Source organism: Myotis yumanensis, unplaced genomic scaffold (genome assembly GCF_028538775.1).
Source record: "Myotis yumanensis isolate MYYU_CA2020_CCGP unplaced genomic scaffold, mMyoYum1.0.hap1 SCAF_12, whole genome shotgun sequence".
NCBI classification, from domain to species: Eukaryota; Metazoa; Chordata; class Mammalia; order Chiroptera; family Vespertilionidae; genus Myotis; species Myotis yumanensis.
Window position 1 is genome coordinate 9,770,928 of NW_027223763.1, and position 14,715 is coordinate 9,785,642.

General features: G+C 55.4%; 1 protein-coding gene across 1 annotated transcript in view; it reads left to right on the plus strand.

Annotated features, from left to right (window-relative positions):
- Window positions 1–4,405: 4,405 nt before the first annotated feature.
- The window catches only part of COL27A1 (collagen type XXVII alpha 1 chain), a 152,012-nt gene continuing 141,702 nt past the window's right edge, over window positions 4,406–14,715 (plus strand). Inside the window, exon 1 of the mRNA XM_070431107.1 lies at window positions 4,406–4,676. Within this exon, the coding sequence (XP_070287208.1) occupies window positions 4,406–4,676 (271 nt within the window). The remainder of the gene's footprint in view (window positions 4,677–14,715) is intronic.

Below are 14,715 nucleotides of genomic sequence, written 5' to 3' on the forward strand. Positions count from 1 at the left end.
TGTACTCCTCTCTGGTCCCCTACCCCCATTTTACAGATGGGAAAACTGAAAGGAGGGGCGGTACAGGCTGGAGCTGCACTGGCATTCATGGTGAAGAGCAGTGATTTGGGGAAGAAATGGAGAAAGTCACAGCAACCCATGGGCACTCCTGGGCCACTCTTTCCCCTCAATGCCTGGCTTCTCCCTGCTGCATCCTGGCGAGGCTTCTCTGGTGTCTGGGGGGTGCTGGCGGTCATGCCAGGCTTCCTGCTCAGCAAGCAGCCGTGCGAAGGTAGAGAGCCTCTCCCAAGGCCCAGCGTAAGGCCCGGCACAGAGGCACACCCACTGACTGTCTGTCTGATGGAGGACGGTCCATGCAGGAGGAAATGATGCCTTGAAGTCAAGTTCATCTTCTGGTGAAGATGAGCGTCCATGGGGGGTTGTGAAATCAAAGGACTCAGGGTTGTTGAAATTCCCAGTTGTTTTGAGGATCTCAGCTCTTCTCCCTGGAAACATAAGCAACTTTCCCCTGAGTCAGTGTACCCACTGGTCAACCAGGAATGACTTACCTATGAGCTGGATATTTTCCTCTAAAAACAATCATGTTAATGTGCAAGAATGTTAAGGGGTATTAAGGACCCTCTCTTGCACAATGATGCCTCATGTGTCTGGAACCTTCTGAGTCAGAGGAATGGGAGTTAATATTTATCGAACACTTGAGCACTTTTTCTACTTCACTTTAATTACTTTTTAAAGCAGCCCTCTGGGACTGGCACTACAACCATTCCCATTTTACAGATGAGAAAACTGAGGTTCAGAGATGTTCAGTAATTTGCCCAAGGTTACACATCCACTCAGTGATGTGGAAATCTGACCGGCCCCAAAACTTGTGTCCCATCCTCCACTCTCTGCAGCCCTTTTCTACGAGCTGTTCTGCACAGCTGAACTTGGGTAGGTGAAGTTGACCTGTTAAGTACACACTTGCCTAGTTTAGCCATCTCTGTGGAAACGTGCTCCCGCGCCGGCTATCGCACTGCCCTGCCTTCTTCCCTGGGGAATGCTGAGTGATACTTTAAGGCAGCGGAGCTCCACCCCTGGCATCAGAATCACCTCGGATTCCAGACCCTGCCTCCAGGGGTTCTGGGTCATTGGTTGGGGAGTGGGCCCAGGTGGATCTAATGCACAGCAGGACTGACAGCTTCAGCTTTCCATTTTCCTTGATGACGGAAGTCATCCCATCCAGTGTGTGTCTCGGCCTATCTCCTGAGAGTGATTTCTTAGATCTCGATGGGCATTGTGAGACCTTCTGTCTGCTTTTTCTAGTGCACCCACCTTTCTGATGAGCCATCTCACTGTGGTCCCTGAAGTCCCTCTGTTCATTTCTAGCTTGGGATCTACTGAGAAATCATAGGCTGAACAGGGCAGAACGGCACACAGGTCCTGCCTGTCCTGACCAGGGGATCCATTAAGAGTTTTCCAGATTTTTCTTCCTTTCTAGTTTTCTTCTACACAGGTGACAGTAAGCTGTCCAATGTAGAGGATGCCACTGCACATTCAGTTGGAATGTTAATTTAGCACACCCAAAGCACCCGCTATATGCTGGGTCACAAACTAGGTGCTAACAATCCACGGCCTTGTTTCGTTGTGAGCACAGAGTGGCTACCTCCTCTCCCAGGAAGCCCTCCTGGATTGGGATGGGACCGTCCTCTGTGGACCCACACCCTCCAACACCTACTGCCCATGACCTTAATCCATTTGGTGGTGGTGGGGAGGAGGGCATCCACATCTGTCTGCTTCAGAGAACTCTAAGCTCTCTGAAGGCAGAAGCTAGTCGGTGAATAAAGCCATACCTGTTCAAATGGTAGCAGCTGGACCTAAGTGCCATGGGAGCGCAGGTGAAGAAAGGGAATTTTGGTCAGAGAGCAAGAGCTGGGGAATCTGGGAAGGCTTCCTGGAGGAGGTGGCATCGGGACAGGTTTAAAAAGATGGTTAGAAATCAAGGCAGACAGAAGAGAGAAGAAGAGCATTTCAGGCAAAGGGGACAGCATAAACAAAGGCCCAGAGGTGGGACAAGTTGAGGAGCAAACTGTTGCTTAGTGGGATGGAAGATCAGGAAGGTTGGTGGGACCATACTCCAAACTGCCCAAAGCCGAAGCCTTCATAGAAGCCTGGGGCATGGTCCGGGCTAGGAACTTGTCTTCACTCACTGTTCTGGAGGAGCAGAGCCGGGGGATGCCCGGGAGCCCCCTCCTGTGATTATTCTGGCTCTTCCCAGGAAAATACACCCACCTTATCAGCAAGGAGGACACTGAGTTCTGGAGGCCTGGGTGGGTGCCAGGCCCCACTGCTGACTCTCTCCTCTGGCTGCTAAGGATCTGGAACACAGGCAGGGCTGGGGCTTCCACATCAGCCCCAGCCCTTAGAGCTGGTCGCCAGGGAGCAGCGGGAAGCATGTTTCCCAGCTCGAGTCTTCATCCCCTGCTCTGTCACTCAACGGAGACAGCCCCTCCACCCGCAGCTTTAATACAACGGGAAGTGTTCACCCCAACCACAAGCTCTTCCGTGTGCATTGCACCTTACAGTGTACAAAGCTCACACATCTATCCTGCTTCTCACACTAACCCTAGAAGGAATGATGAACTCCATTGCATAGATAAAGAAACTGAGGCTCAAATTATTAAGGCAGCTTTTGAAAGGCTCTTGAGGAGTCAGTGGCAAATGCAGGTTTTGAACCAACCCCTCCTACCTCCCGAAGCCTGAAAGTAGGGGCCTCCCAGCTGGAAGAATCCAACAGGCCTCCCTTGGGACAGCCCTCCTGCTCTGCTCTGCCCAGCCACCCCAGCCCCTGTGGTGGGCAAGCCCACAGCCCCAAGGGGCGGGGACAACTGGTTATTTCCAGCCTGGTACTTAAGGGCTGGCCAGGCAGTGGGGTGTGGGCTGGTCGGAGGGCTCTGTGCTCCCAAGAGGGTCTGGCCTTTGGCTGCTGAGACCTAGGCAGGGGGTCAGGGATTTCTGTCCAAGCCGCCTGGGCTAGCCAAAGCTGGGCAGGTTTCCCAGGAGAGGGGAGGCCTCCCCCTCCCCCAAAAGGTAAGATATAGGTAGCCAAGACGCACACAGGCAGCTCATTCAACCCCCTCCAGCTCAGCTGACCCTGCTCTGGGCTGCGGCCCAGGCTGCAGCACTGCTCCTGCTGCTCCTGAGAGATGGAAAGAGCAGACGGCGGTCCCGATAGGGGCCTAACGCAGCCACGGGGGCCTGGAGATCAGTTAAGAGCAAACATTATGCTCTGAGCACTTCCCTTGTGCCATCCTCCCTCCCAGCAGGTCTGCAAGGTGGAGATGACCACCCCTCTCCCACTTGAATGAGAAATGCTATTGCCGCACACACTGACCCCCTTTCAAAGCACCCAGCATTGCCTTCGCACATGCTGTTCCCACTGCCCGGAGTGACCTTCCTTTAGGTTCACCCACATGATTGGCTCCTCTGTCTTCAGGCTTGAATTTAAAGAGCCATCTTTCATTGACATCCTTCCTAAGGGCCTTGACTAATAGGTTTCCCCCACTCCCTTACCCACTACCTTATCTCTGTCACCCTCCTTTGCTTCCTCACCAGCATTTCTAGTTATAGTTTTATATTCTTGTTGATTGTCTCTCTCCCCTGAGAGGGCAAGGACAAAGCCTATGTCCCCAACGTCCCGCAGAGGGCCTGACACATAGACTAGACATTTAGCACATGTACAAGGAAGGGAAGCGAGGGCGTTCGCCCACGTCCTCACTGTTAGAGGGTATCGTCAGCATTCCTACCGGGCTCTGCCTCTTTCCACAGACGCCCCGTGCTCCTGTGAGCACGCTCAGAGGTGACCTGGTGACTGCCCACGCCCTGCACTGTTTCTCCCTCAGCCCTTCTTTACTAGTAACTCCTCTCCCAGGTCCTCTGGCTTCTGCTCGCCTATCTCCAGAGCACAGGCTGCTCACCCCACCGTCCACTGCAATATTAGAAGGTTCTGCCCCGCCCCTGTGGCTCAGTGGTTGAGTGTTGACCCATGAACCAGGAGGTCCCTGGTTTGATTACCAGTCAGGGCACATGCCAGGGTTGCAGGCCCAATCCCCAGTAGGGGGCGGGCAGGAGGCAGCCAATCGATGGCATTTCTCTCTCATCGATGTTTCTATCTCTCCCTCTCCCTCTCCCTCTCAAAACCAATAAAAACATAATAAAAAAAAAAGAGCACAACTCTCTCTCTCTCTCTCTCTCTCTCTCTCTCTCTCCTTCTGGCAGAACAGGCTGTTCTTCACCATTCTCATATGCTGAAGAGGAAGAGTTTAAACTGTGACAATGTATTTTTCTATTTATTTCCTGAGCCCCAGCCCTGGGCCAGGCCTGTGGTCACAACATCGAGAGCGAAATAGCCTTGGAGGAGGCCTTCGCGATGACGTTGGAGATCTGTGATGGCCTTGGAGCCGCAGCGCAGCCCCGGTGCTGGCGGAGGGGCACGTGCGCAGACCCGAGGCCTCTGAAATCTCATCGGGCATGCGCATCACCTGGGCGCTCAAGACACAGACTCCAGGACGAACACCTGGACCGAGAGCCCGCGAGTCTCGCCAGCGCTCAGGTGAAGCTGCTGCTGCGGCGGCGCACGGACCACACTTGGAGGAGCGGGGTGCAGGCCCAACTGACCACGGAGGACAGTGCGGCGCAGAGTGAGTACGGGGCTTGCCCAGGGTCCCCGGGCCGGGCGGCAGGGCCCGGGCGGGACCGCCGACTCCCCTCCCGGGGCCAGGACTCAGGAGTTGGCAGCGCAGGCCGCTCAGTGTGCCTTTGTGCGCGGCATACCTGAGCTCACCCGCCCGCCCGGCCCGGCCATGAATAGCGGCCTCTTTCCTTCCTGCCCCAGGCCGGCGGGTGCGCCCATGGCCGCCCCTCCCCTGCACACACACTCACACACCCCGGCCGGCCCGGCCCGGCCCGGCTGCTCTCCCTGTTTGGGGAAAGTCAACAAGAGCATTTGAAAAGTCTTTCTGTGTGGAGAATCTGTTTGTATAGGGGGAGGAAACGGCGAGCTGGCCAATAGGTAGAAATATTAATGAAGCTTGTTATAAAGGGCCCATTCACGGCTCTCCGGGTAAATAGGGCTCTTGTCGGGCTGCCACGTTATCTGCCAAGTTCAAGAATGTGGTTTGAAAAAATAGAATTTAAAGGGGGTGAGGTGGAGCCTTAAATGGCCGGCCTGCTGGCGCTGGAGCCAAATACAGAGGAACCTCGGCTGGGGCTGGGGGCGCTGGGCGCTGGGTCCTGGTGAGGGGCTGCCAGGGACAGGGCCGGGGGAGGGGGCCGCCGAAGAGGTGGGCTCAGAGAGGCCTGCGCGCTGGCGTGGACACCCGTGCAGAAGGCCTGGTGCCGTCCCTTCCTCCCTGTGGTGTCTGGCCCACGGCTTGCAACGCTATTCAGCCCCCGACCCGGTGGTGGTGGTGCGGGTCAGCAGTGGGGCAAGGCTGCAGGGGCATTTCAACCTGAGCGCCTCCAGGAATCTTGCCCCGTGGGGTCTTGGTAATGGAGGCTCTAGGTGGCAGGATGAGGGCTTTTCAGTAACTCTCAGTCATCACGTGCCGCTGCTCCACAGACCTCGGCTGTCGTCTCTCACCTACCGTGTTCTACTTTGCGAATTGTTACCCAAACAAGACCCGAGAAAGAGCATAGAAGACTGAGACATTCAACCCACTCACTTCCCATGGGGCAAATTCTGGGCTCAGAGAAGGAGAGTAACCAACTCAAGGTCACTCAGCAAGTCTTTAGCAGAATGGGGCCTTGCTTCCACCAGTTTCCTGTTGGGCCAGGTCCCCAGGACTGAGGGTGGTGCCTGGCCCAGGGGCGTGGCTTGGTCACTTCACATGCACCATGTCTTATTTTTAGCCCTGGGCTTAAAGCAAGGGTCCTGTCTTATCCTCAGTTTGCCCCTGGCCAGCTGGGGGGCCTTGGGCAGGTGAGTTTGCCTCTCTGAGCCTCAGCTTTTCTTTCCATTGTAAAATGGGGTCACCAAGACCTGCCCCTCCCACTTAGAAGAGGCAGTCAGAGGATGTTGGTGAGGTGCCCAGCGCGGTGCCAGGCTCTCGGTGGGTGGCCCAGGAACAGAGGCTACGGGCGTTTCTTTTTCTGTCCCGGCCTGTGGCACAAGGTGGTGTCTCCAGGAGGCCAGGGCTCTAAGCTTCGGGGGGTGGTTCCACTTGGGTCATGGAAGGCTGCCTTGTGCTGAGGGTCACAGAAGCTGGTGATCGGAGGACAGTAGGCAGCACGGCCACACTGGCGTGTGAACTATCGTGAGGGTCTGCGAAGAGGCCCTGCAGGAGCTGTGGCCAGCAGCTGACCGTCCGTCTCCACCCCAAATAGCTGCTCACATCCCTCTCTGACAGACAAGGGTTAACCTATGTGTGGGGAGAACATTTACGTTGGCTTTTCTTTGCAAATAAAAGGGGGGAAATTCCTATAAAGCAAAAAGGAAATAATCAATGCAAAAACTAAATGGAAACACTTTCTGAAAGGCTTTGCCAGGAAGGAGCTTGCTGTGTAACCTTGAACACTGGGGACTTGGAGATTTGGAAAGCAGGAAGTCGGCAGCATCCCTTTACGGGGAGGTGGTAGGGGGCATTGTCACAACCATAGGCTTTAGGACTCACAGACCAGGGTCCCCCTGGACTCTGCTCCTCACTGGCTGTGTGACCTTGGGCAATAGATGGAGCTCTCTGGGCTTCCATTCTTTGATCTGTACAAGAGAAGAGAGGGTTAAAGCGTGTGAAGGTCCTGGCACATCGTGGATGCTCATTAAATGTCAATTTCCTTTCCTTTCTGGGCCTCTTGGCAGGCCGAGGGGAAGTGTCTGACAGGTCTCACCAGCCAGACCTGAGAGAGACACAGCTCTGCAGGCCTCGGCGCCTACACAGCAGCTGGGCAGCCCAGTGCTGACTATGTCTTCACAGCCTTTTACAGTTTGCAAAGCACTTGCCTCCTCACCATCAGAACCTCCCAAGAAACCTTTGAGGTGAGCAGGGCAGTGTTTACACCCAATGCATAGAGACTGGGAGAGGGTAAGGGACTCAGACCCAGAGTTCTTGGACTGGGCCCACATCTCTCCCCATCTCTTCATTTCTTCAGCAAATACTGGTTCACAGCTTGTTAGTGCCAGGCACTACGTTGAGCACGGGGGATACAAAAGCAAATAAAACCAGACACGGATGGATGATGGATGGAGGGGTGGATGGATGGATGGGTGGATGAGTGGATGAAGAAAGAATGACAAGTTTCTTGAGGGCAGCCTCCTTGTCTATTCTTTCTACCACAGGGCCCCCAACACTGAGGATGGCGCCTTGCACAGAGGAGGTGCTCACACTTGCCATACAAAGTTATGGGCTCAAACACCAGGCTGCCTTTCTACACAATTTCCTAGCTACGTGATTCGGGGGAAGTTAATTAGCCTCTGACGACCTCAGTTTCCTCCTCTGTAAAACAGGGATGACAGTATGTTATAGGTTGTCATGATAACTACATGGGTTAATATGTGAAAAGCCCGTAGAGCAGAACCGTGCCTGGTGCAGAAGTACCAACTAAGCATCAGTTATTACTATGCTTCTGGTTTCCCTTCTAAACTCCTTCCTGTCTCCTAAAGAGGATGGTAAATCCTCTGAAGGCGGGGCTCTGGGTCCTCTGCGGGGGGTACCTCCTAGTAAATGTATCTTCTCAGAGAAGTGACAGGCCTGAATCCAAACCTAGGCCAGAGAATCGGGGTGCGTGTTCCAGTCGGGCCAAAGGCAGAGCCGGCCCTGCCTGAGGGAGGCAGGATGGCAAACCGGTCAGAGCTCTGGGCTGGGCAGTGAAAGGTCACATCGCTCTTCTGGCCCTGCCATGGCCCTCCCCTCGGAGCCCAGCCTTCTTTGAGCCTGGGTCTCCCCAGTGAGACATCCAGGGAGATGGTCTTCTGTGAACCCTTCAAGTCACAGACTAAGACCACATTAATCAGGCAATCTTCGGCTCCTCATCCCCATGTTTCCCTTCTTTGAATGGATTTTTCCGAATCGGAAAAACTGAGCCTTTGCTAGCCTTGGAACACACACGCGCACTCTCTCCTCTCTGAGATGCTGTGTCAGCGTCAGCTCGTGGTTGAGGATGGCACCAGATGGAGCGCTCATTAACGCCCGCCCCCGAGGAGCGGCCCAGGGTCCCCCCGGGTCACCGCCCCAGAGCACACAGGCTGAGCTTTCTCTCGAGGGCCGCTGGCGGTCCCACCTTGTCCTGGCCCTGCGATTTATAGGAGCCAGTGGTTGACACCAGTCCCCGCCCGGCATGGGCTCGTGGGCCCGTGGGCTCCACCAGACGCCAAGAGCCACAGAGACAGCTCCCGCCCACTTGCCCCTCACTCTGTAAGTGAGTCACTGGGGTTTGGAGTGGGCCACTCTGGGGGTGGTTCCATGTTGGAATAAGACAGTCACCCTCAAACAGAGCAGGCAAAGATGGCATGCCAAACCCTTAGCTTGGCAACGCTTCTACCCAGAGGGCATAAGACATCTCCCTTCAGCCAAGGAATTGCAGGCACTCGGGCTGGCATAGCCCTCTGGGAGTCAGGAGCCCAACTCCTGCAGGTTGAGAGGGGAAGACAGAGGCATAACCAGAGGGGGCAGTGGACGAGGCCATGGTCACACAGCAAGTCAATGGCAGAGCTGAACCCTGTACACCGGGTTCATGGACCTCCCATGCTGAAGGAAAGGCAACAGCTGAGGCCCCCCGCCCTGGCTGCTAAAGCTGACCCTTACCTGGTCTCATGGGAGCCAGGTGGGTGCCTGAGCATCTGGTTTGGGGGACAGATTCCTGGGTCTCCAGTTTGATGCCCCTTTTGTGTGACAGAAAGAGAAAGGGGTGTCGTATAGGAGAAAGGTCCGGACTTGGCAGTTGGACACACCTGGGTACTAATCTTGGCCCTGTCAGTTACTGACACGGTGATCACAGGCAAGTTACTGGACCCCTCTGAGCCTCAGCTTACTCATCTATACAACAGGCTAACATTACCACCTACATGGTGGGCCATTGGGAGGATTGCATGATATCAAGTGACTGGCATACGATAGGCGCTTAATAAACGGTAACTACCACATAGCAATGAGTTCTGCCCAAACTGGCTAGGGCAGCCTGAGTAGAGGGTGTGACTGGGGCAGGACCCAGGCATTTTAGGTGATAGGGTCACGTGCAGGACCACCCTTGACGCACAGGCAGAAGAGCCCGGAGCTGAGAGCCTGGTGGCCTGCCTGAGGCACCAACTTGTTGGAGAATTACTGGGAAGGTCTCCCCACTCTCCAGGACTCAGTTTTCCCATCTGTACAATGGGCATTGAATCAGAGGACTGAGGTTACTGCAGCAGACTCCAGGGTGGCCCTGCTGTTAGGGCGAGGGCAGCCCCACATTGGAGCTGTTCCCTGCCTACAGGACATTGTCTGAGGAGGTAGAGACCCAGTGCAGGGCATGTGGGACAGGAGGTGGGTGAGTGAGTGGGTGGGAAGGAGGAACCAGGCTGGGCTGGACCTGGCAGGGCACGGCTACTGTCTCAGGCAGCCAGGCTGGTCATCCAAAAGGCTGGGAATGGCCAGTCCTCTTGGGCCAGGTATCCTGAGACCAAGTACCCTCCCAGCATCAGGAAGAAGCCCCCAGCCCCTCCCTCTGTGCCTGGGTGTCCTAGGCTGCAGCCAGCCCTCTGCATGCCTAGAGCCTGGCAGGGTCTCCAGGAAGCAGGTGCACTCGGCGAGGCCCTGGGCTGGGTGGGCCAGGCAGCTAGAGGTCTCTCTGCCCAACCATGAAGGCCACTCCTCTTCAGATGCACCTTCCTGACGTGCGGCTCCAACTCTGCCGTCTCCTAAGCTCAAAACCCTCAAAGGCTCCCCAGGGCCTGCAACCAGCGCCATGTCCTGAGGTATCTGTGGCTCATGGAAGAACTTCAGAGGGTCCCAGAAGCCTCGGCGTGGGTGCCAGACATGGGGCATACACACTGGTCAGGGAGAATTCTGGAGTTTCATCAGATTCACATAAAAAGCCACCACTCCATGGACTGACGTCCAGGCTCTTGGTCGGCATTCAAGGCTTTCCCCCAGTTGTCCCGGCCTAGGCTCAGTTCTCAGCACCCGCCCTTCTTGTCCCCGTCAGACCCGCAGTTCAGCCTAAACGATCCCCTGGACATGCTCATGCTGAGGTCCCTTCCTCCTCTTCCTCCTGGAAGTTTTCCCACCTGCTGGCCCTTCTCCCCAGCCCGCTGCTCCATCGACGCTCCCTCCTTTGCAGCCTTTCTCACCGCCACCCCTCCTCTCCACCTCACAGCGTTCACAGGGCTCAGATCTGGCCATCTCCTCCCTAGACCTTTGCAGTGGCCTCTTGTCGTCTGCCCTGCTCTCCCCTCCCTGTGTGTCACTCTCCTCCCCAGATCCCTTATCTCCTCCCAGGTGAGTGGGATACTAGGGCAGAGGGGAGACAGAGAGGAGGCAGAGCAGGGGGAGGAGGAGAGGCAGAAAGAAGGGAGAAATGGAGGGGAAGAGAGACGTAGACAGAGCAAAAGACAGGCAGAAGCAGAAAGAGATACGTGGAGAGAGACTGACAAGAAAGAAAGGGGAGGGAACAGGGAGGCAGGATATAGAGACAAAAGGAACGCAGTGGTTCTCAACCTTCCTAATGCCGCGACCCTTTAATACAGTTCCTCATGTTGTGGTGACCCCCAACCATAAAATTATTTTCGTTGCTACTTCATAACTGTAATTTTGCTACTGTTATGAATCGTCATGTAAATATCTGATATGCTATATGTGTTTTCCACTGGTCGCGACCCACAGGTTGAGAACCGCTGAACTAGAGGGAGAGGGAAACAGAAAAGACGGGGAGAGGCAGAGAAATAGAGCCCACAAGACAGAGTGGGCCAGAGAGAAGCCAGGCAGAGAGAAAATGAGATGAGGCCGGTGCTAGAGAAATGGCTTTCCAGCGCCTTCCATTCCTGGCATCCTGGCCTTCCTCCCCTCCTCCAAGCAACTGATCCTCCCCTGGGAGCTAAGGAGCAGGGCCTGGCACCCGATCCTGCTGCCTGGTGCTCACCCCCTCCCTGCACCGGAGGCTCTGGCCTGGCTCCCCCATCCAAGACTCAGGTGAAAAAGGCCAAGAAGCCTCATCATCGCTCCCCATTCCCCAAGAAGGGATCTTGGGCTGAGCCGAGGTGGGAGTGTCACGGAGTTTTAGAACTAGGGACTTCCAGGATCAGAAAGTCCAACTGGCTTTCAGATAAGCTGTGTGGTACTGGCCCAGCACCTTAACCTCTCTGGGCCTCTGGGGAAGTCAAAGGGCAGATTCAGTGTTGTCTGGGAGGGACATTGAGAGGGATGGTGTTACACCCCCTCAACCTGCCCGCTCCCAACACCCTCCCAACCCCAGTCTCACTTGAGGTGGATCTCGTTTCGCCATATCTATGACCACCGCTCTGGAAGGCGGGAGAAGAAAGGGTTGGGGTGAAAGCTCTGGCCATTTCGAGAGGGAGCACGCGGCCCAGGGCCAATCTCGAATTCCGGCCTCACCTCTGCGTTGGCCTCCGCTGCTGCATCTGAGATGGGAGTTAAGTTACCCGTCACTAGAAAGAGTCTGGTTAACTGTTCTTTGCCCGGGAGGGTGGCCCGGTCCCCGTGAAGCCAGGGTGCTGTGGGGAAGCCTGGCTGAAGTGTGGAAGAGCAACACAAATAATGATGGTGATGACGGCGAACCTTCATTCAGCTCTCGCCTACTACTCTGCCCAGCATTGTGCAATCGGATCTCAGTCACACAACCATGTGGCGTGGGCACTCTCATTCTTCCCCTGACAGTTAGGGAAACTGAGGCTGAGGGCCAATACGTGGTGGTGCCAGGATTCAGCTCCAGGCAGCCTGACTTCAGAACACCCTTGTCCCATTAGAGGACACAACAGGAGTGACACCTTCGTTGGGCCACACCCATCCAGGCAACAGTCCCAGGGGCTCAGCCCAGTGCTAGGAACCCAGAGGCAGGGACCAGCAGCCCCTGCCCTTGCTGCTCGCCACCCAGTGCAGAGAAGACAGTTGCCCACTGGACAGAGGACGTGCCCCTTAGTGAACTCCTACTGTGTGTCAGGCACTGCAGGATGCAGCTTTAGTGCCAGCTGGGCACCACACTGCCTGGGCTCGCCTTCACCCACTAAGGCTTATCCACTGTGTGACCTTGGGCAAGCTCCTCAGCCTCTCTGGGCCTCCGTCTCGTCATCTGTGAAATGCTTCCTTGGGTTGTGTTGAGGATGAGAAACACCGATCTTCAGAGCGGTCTCAGAACTGTGCCTGGCATGTGCTGCGGGCTTAGGCAGGTTACCCACCATCATCTTCCTCGGCATTATCTTCATCATCACCACCTTCTTCTTCATCAGCCCTTTCTGGAGACCATCCTGTTTAATCGATGCGGCAATTCCATAAGGTTGGCATGATTATCCCCTTTTATGGGTGAGGAAACTGAGGCGCAGAAAGGTAAAGTAGTTGAGTAAATTAGTAAAAGGCTGAACCAAGATTTGAACCTAAGACTGTAGAAACATGAACCTGTGCTTTTAACCATCTTTGTTGTGTGCCAGAGAAAAAACTTTCTTTCTCTCTTCCTCTCGCCCTCCTTTTCCCCTCTTCAGCTTCCCCTCTCCTCTCCCCTCCCCTCCCCTCCTCTCTATTCAAGGAGTATTTCTTGAGCATCTTCTACCTGTCAAGCTCTGTGCTCAGGCTGGAATCCTGTGACCCCTATGCTGACCCCGGGGACCAGAGGAACGTTTCCCCGGCTCCCTCCTGACCGTCCGGACCTGGGGCCTCCTCCCACTTCCCTGGCTGCATCTGCAGAGGGAAGAAAGCATTGAAAGAGGGAAAAAAGGTGGGTGGCTGGGCAGACCTGGAGGGTATCTGCTCAGGCTCCGAGGCCGACGCCCTGTGCTGCGTGTGCATGCACACTGCCTCCCCCCGTTCCCACCGGCTCTCTTCACCTCAGTGAGAAAGTGCTCTTGGTAGCCCTCAGTTAATTAGGTAAAACTTTATCCATGAAAGGACATCGCACAGAAAAGTGCAGGCCACAGGGGTTACAGAAAGAAAGCTGATGTGGGGCCCAGGAAGCAGAGGCCTTTGCTAAGGTCTGCTTGGGCCTGGGGGGTGCGGGGGGTCCCAGTACCCAGTGGGGACAGAGTGAGCAGTGCATGGGCCAGTCCTCATTCCTGTGGGGAGTTGGGGGTATAGGAAGGGGGTTGCCAAGTTCTCCAATCATCTCTGCTCGCTCATCCCGTCCTTCTGGAACCTTCTCAGGCTGGGTTCTCACATGTGGGTCACTTGTCACAGGGACAGGAATTTCCTAGTCATCTGCCTGCCTTGTTCTCACCTCTGGGCTTCCCACTTCTGTTCCCTCCCTTTGAAGCCCTCTGCTCTGCCTGCTCCCTCACCTCTGGTTTCTCTTTAAATGTTAGCTGCTCAGGGGGCCTTCCCTGGCCGCCCCCTGTAATGGAGCTTTGTGGTGATTTCATAACACGGCTGCAAATGTAAGGCCACGGCTGACCCCCCAGCCGAGGTGGGGTCTCCGTCCCTCCCTTTGAGTCTGGGCGGGTTTGTGACTCTTTGAGCAGTAGTGTGCCACGGGACTTCTGGAGCTGGGTAGCAAAAGGCCGTGGCGCTCTGCCATTTTTGCTAGAATGCTTGCTTGGGGGCCCTGATCTGCTACGGGAAGTCCCACATGGAGGGGTCACAGGTGGGGGCTCTGGTTTTTGTTATCTCAGCCAAGGCACCAGGCATGGTGCATGAGCTTCCTAACACTGCATAACAGAGGACCACAAACTCAGTGGCTGAAACAACCCAAGTTTATTCCCTGACATCTCTGGGGGTCAAGTCCAAAATGCATCTGATGGGCTAACGTCAGGGTGCAGGCTGGGCTGCTTCTGGAGGCTCCGGGGCAGAGGCTCTGGCCTTTCCCAGCTTCTAAAGCTGCATTGTTGGCTCCTGGCTCCTTTCTCCATCTTCAGAGTCAACAGAGCCGCATCTTCTAGACTCTCCGTGATCATGATCCCCGCTTCCATCGGTGCATCTCTTTCTCCGACTTCCCTGCCTCCCTCTTTCCCTTATAAAGACTCTCATGATTCCATTGGCCCCATCCAGACAGTCCAGGATGCTGTCCCCACTTCAAAATCCTCCATTTAATCACACCGGAACTCCTTATACCGTGTAAGATAGGATCATCACAGGTCCCGGGGATCCAGGAGCACAAACATGGTGGCTGTGTTGTGCCACGAAGCTTGCTGTTGTCCTTCAGACAGCGCTTGATCACTGCCACATCTTTCTCGTCGTGTTCAGACCGCTTTGTGGCTTTTTGTTCCTTCCCGGCACTTATACATCGATGGGCTTCCTTGTTTGTGTTCTGTCTCCCCCAGCTCGAATGCAGGGCCAGAGGAATCCATGCTTGCCTACCAGTATTTTCTCACCAAATAGATTCATATCTCCCCCATAGACTATTAGCCCCCAGAGGTTAAAAACAGGTCTGATAGTCACAGGGTCCCCAGAACCCCAGCTGGGCCCCAGCACTGAGCAGGGGCTGGGGGCATGTTGGACAAGTGACCGCTTCTCGTCGTCTAGGTCTCTGACGGGACGGCATCTCGGAGTTTATCTTTCCGGGGCTCACAAACTCCAGTGGCCACAGAGCCAGCTGGGAACTATGTACACG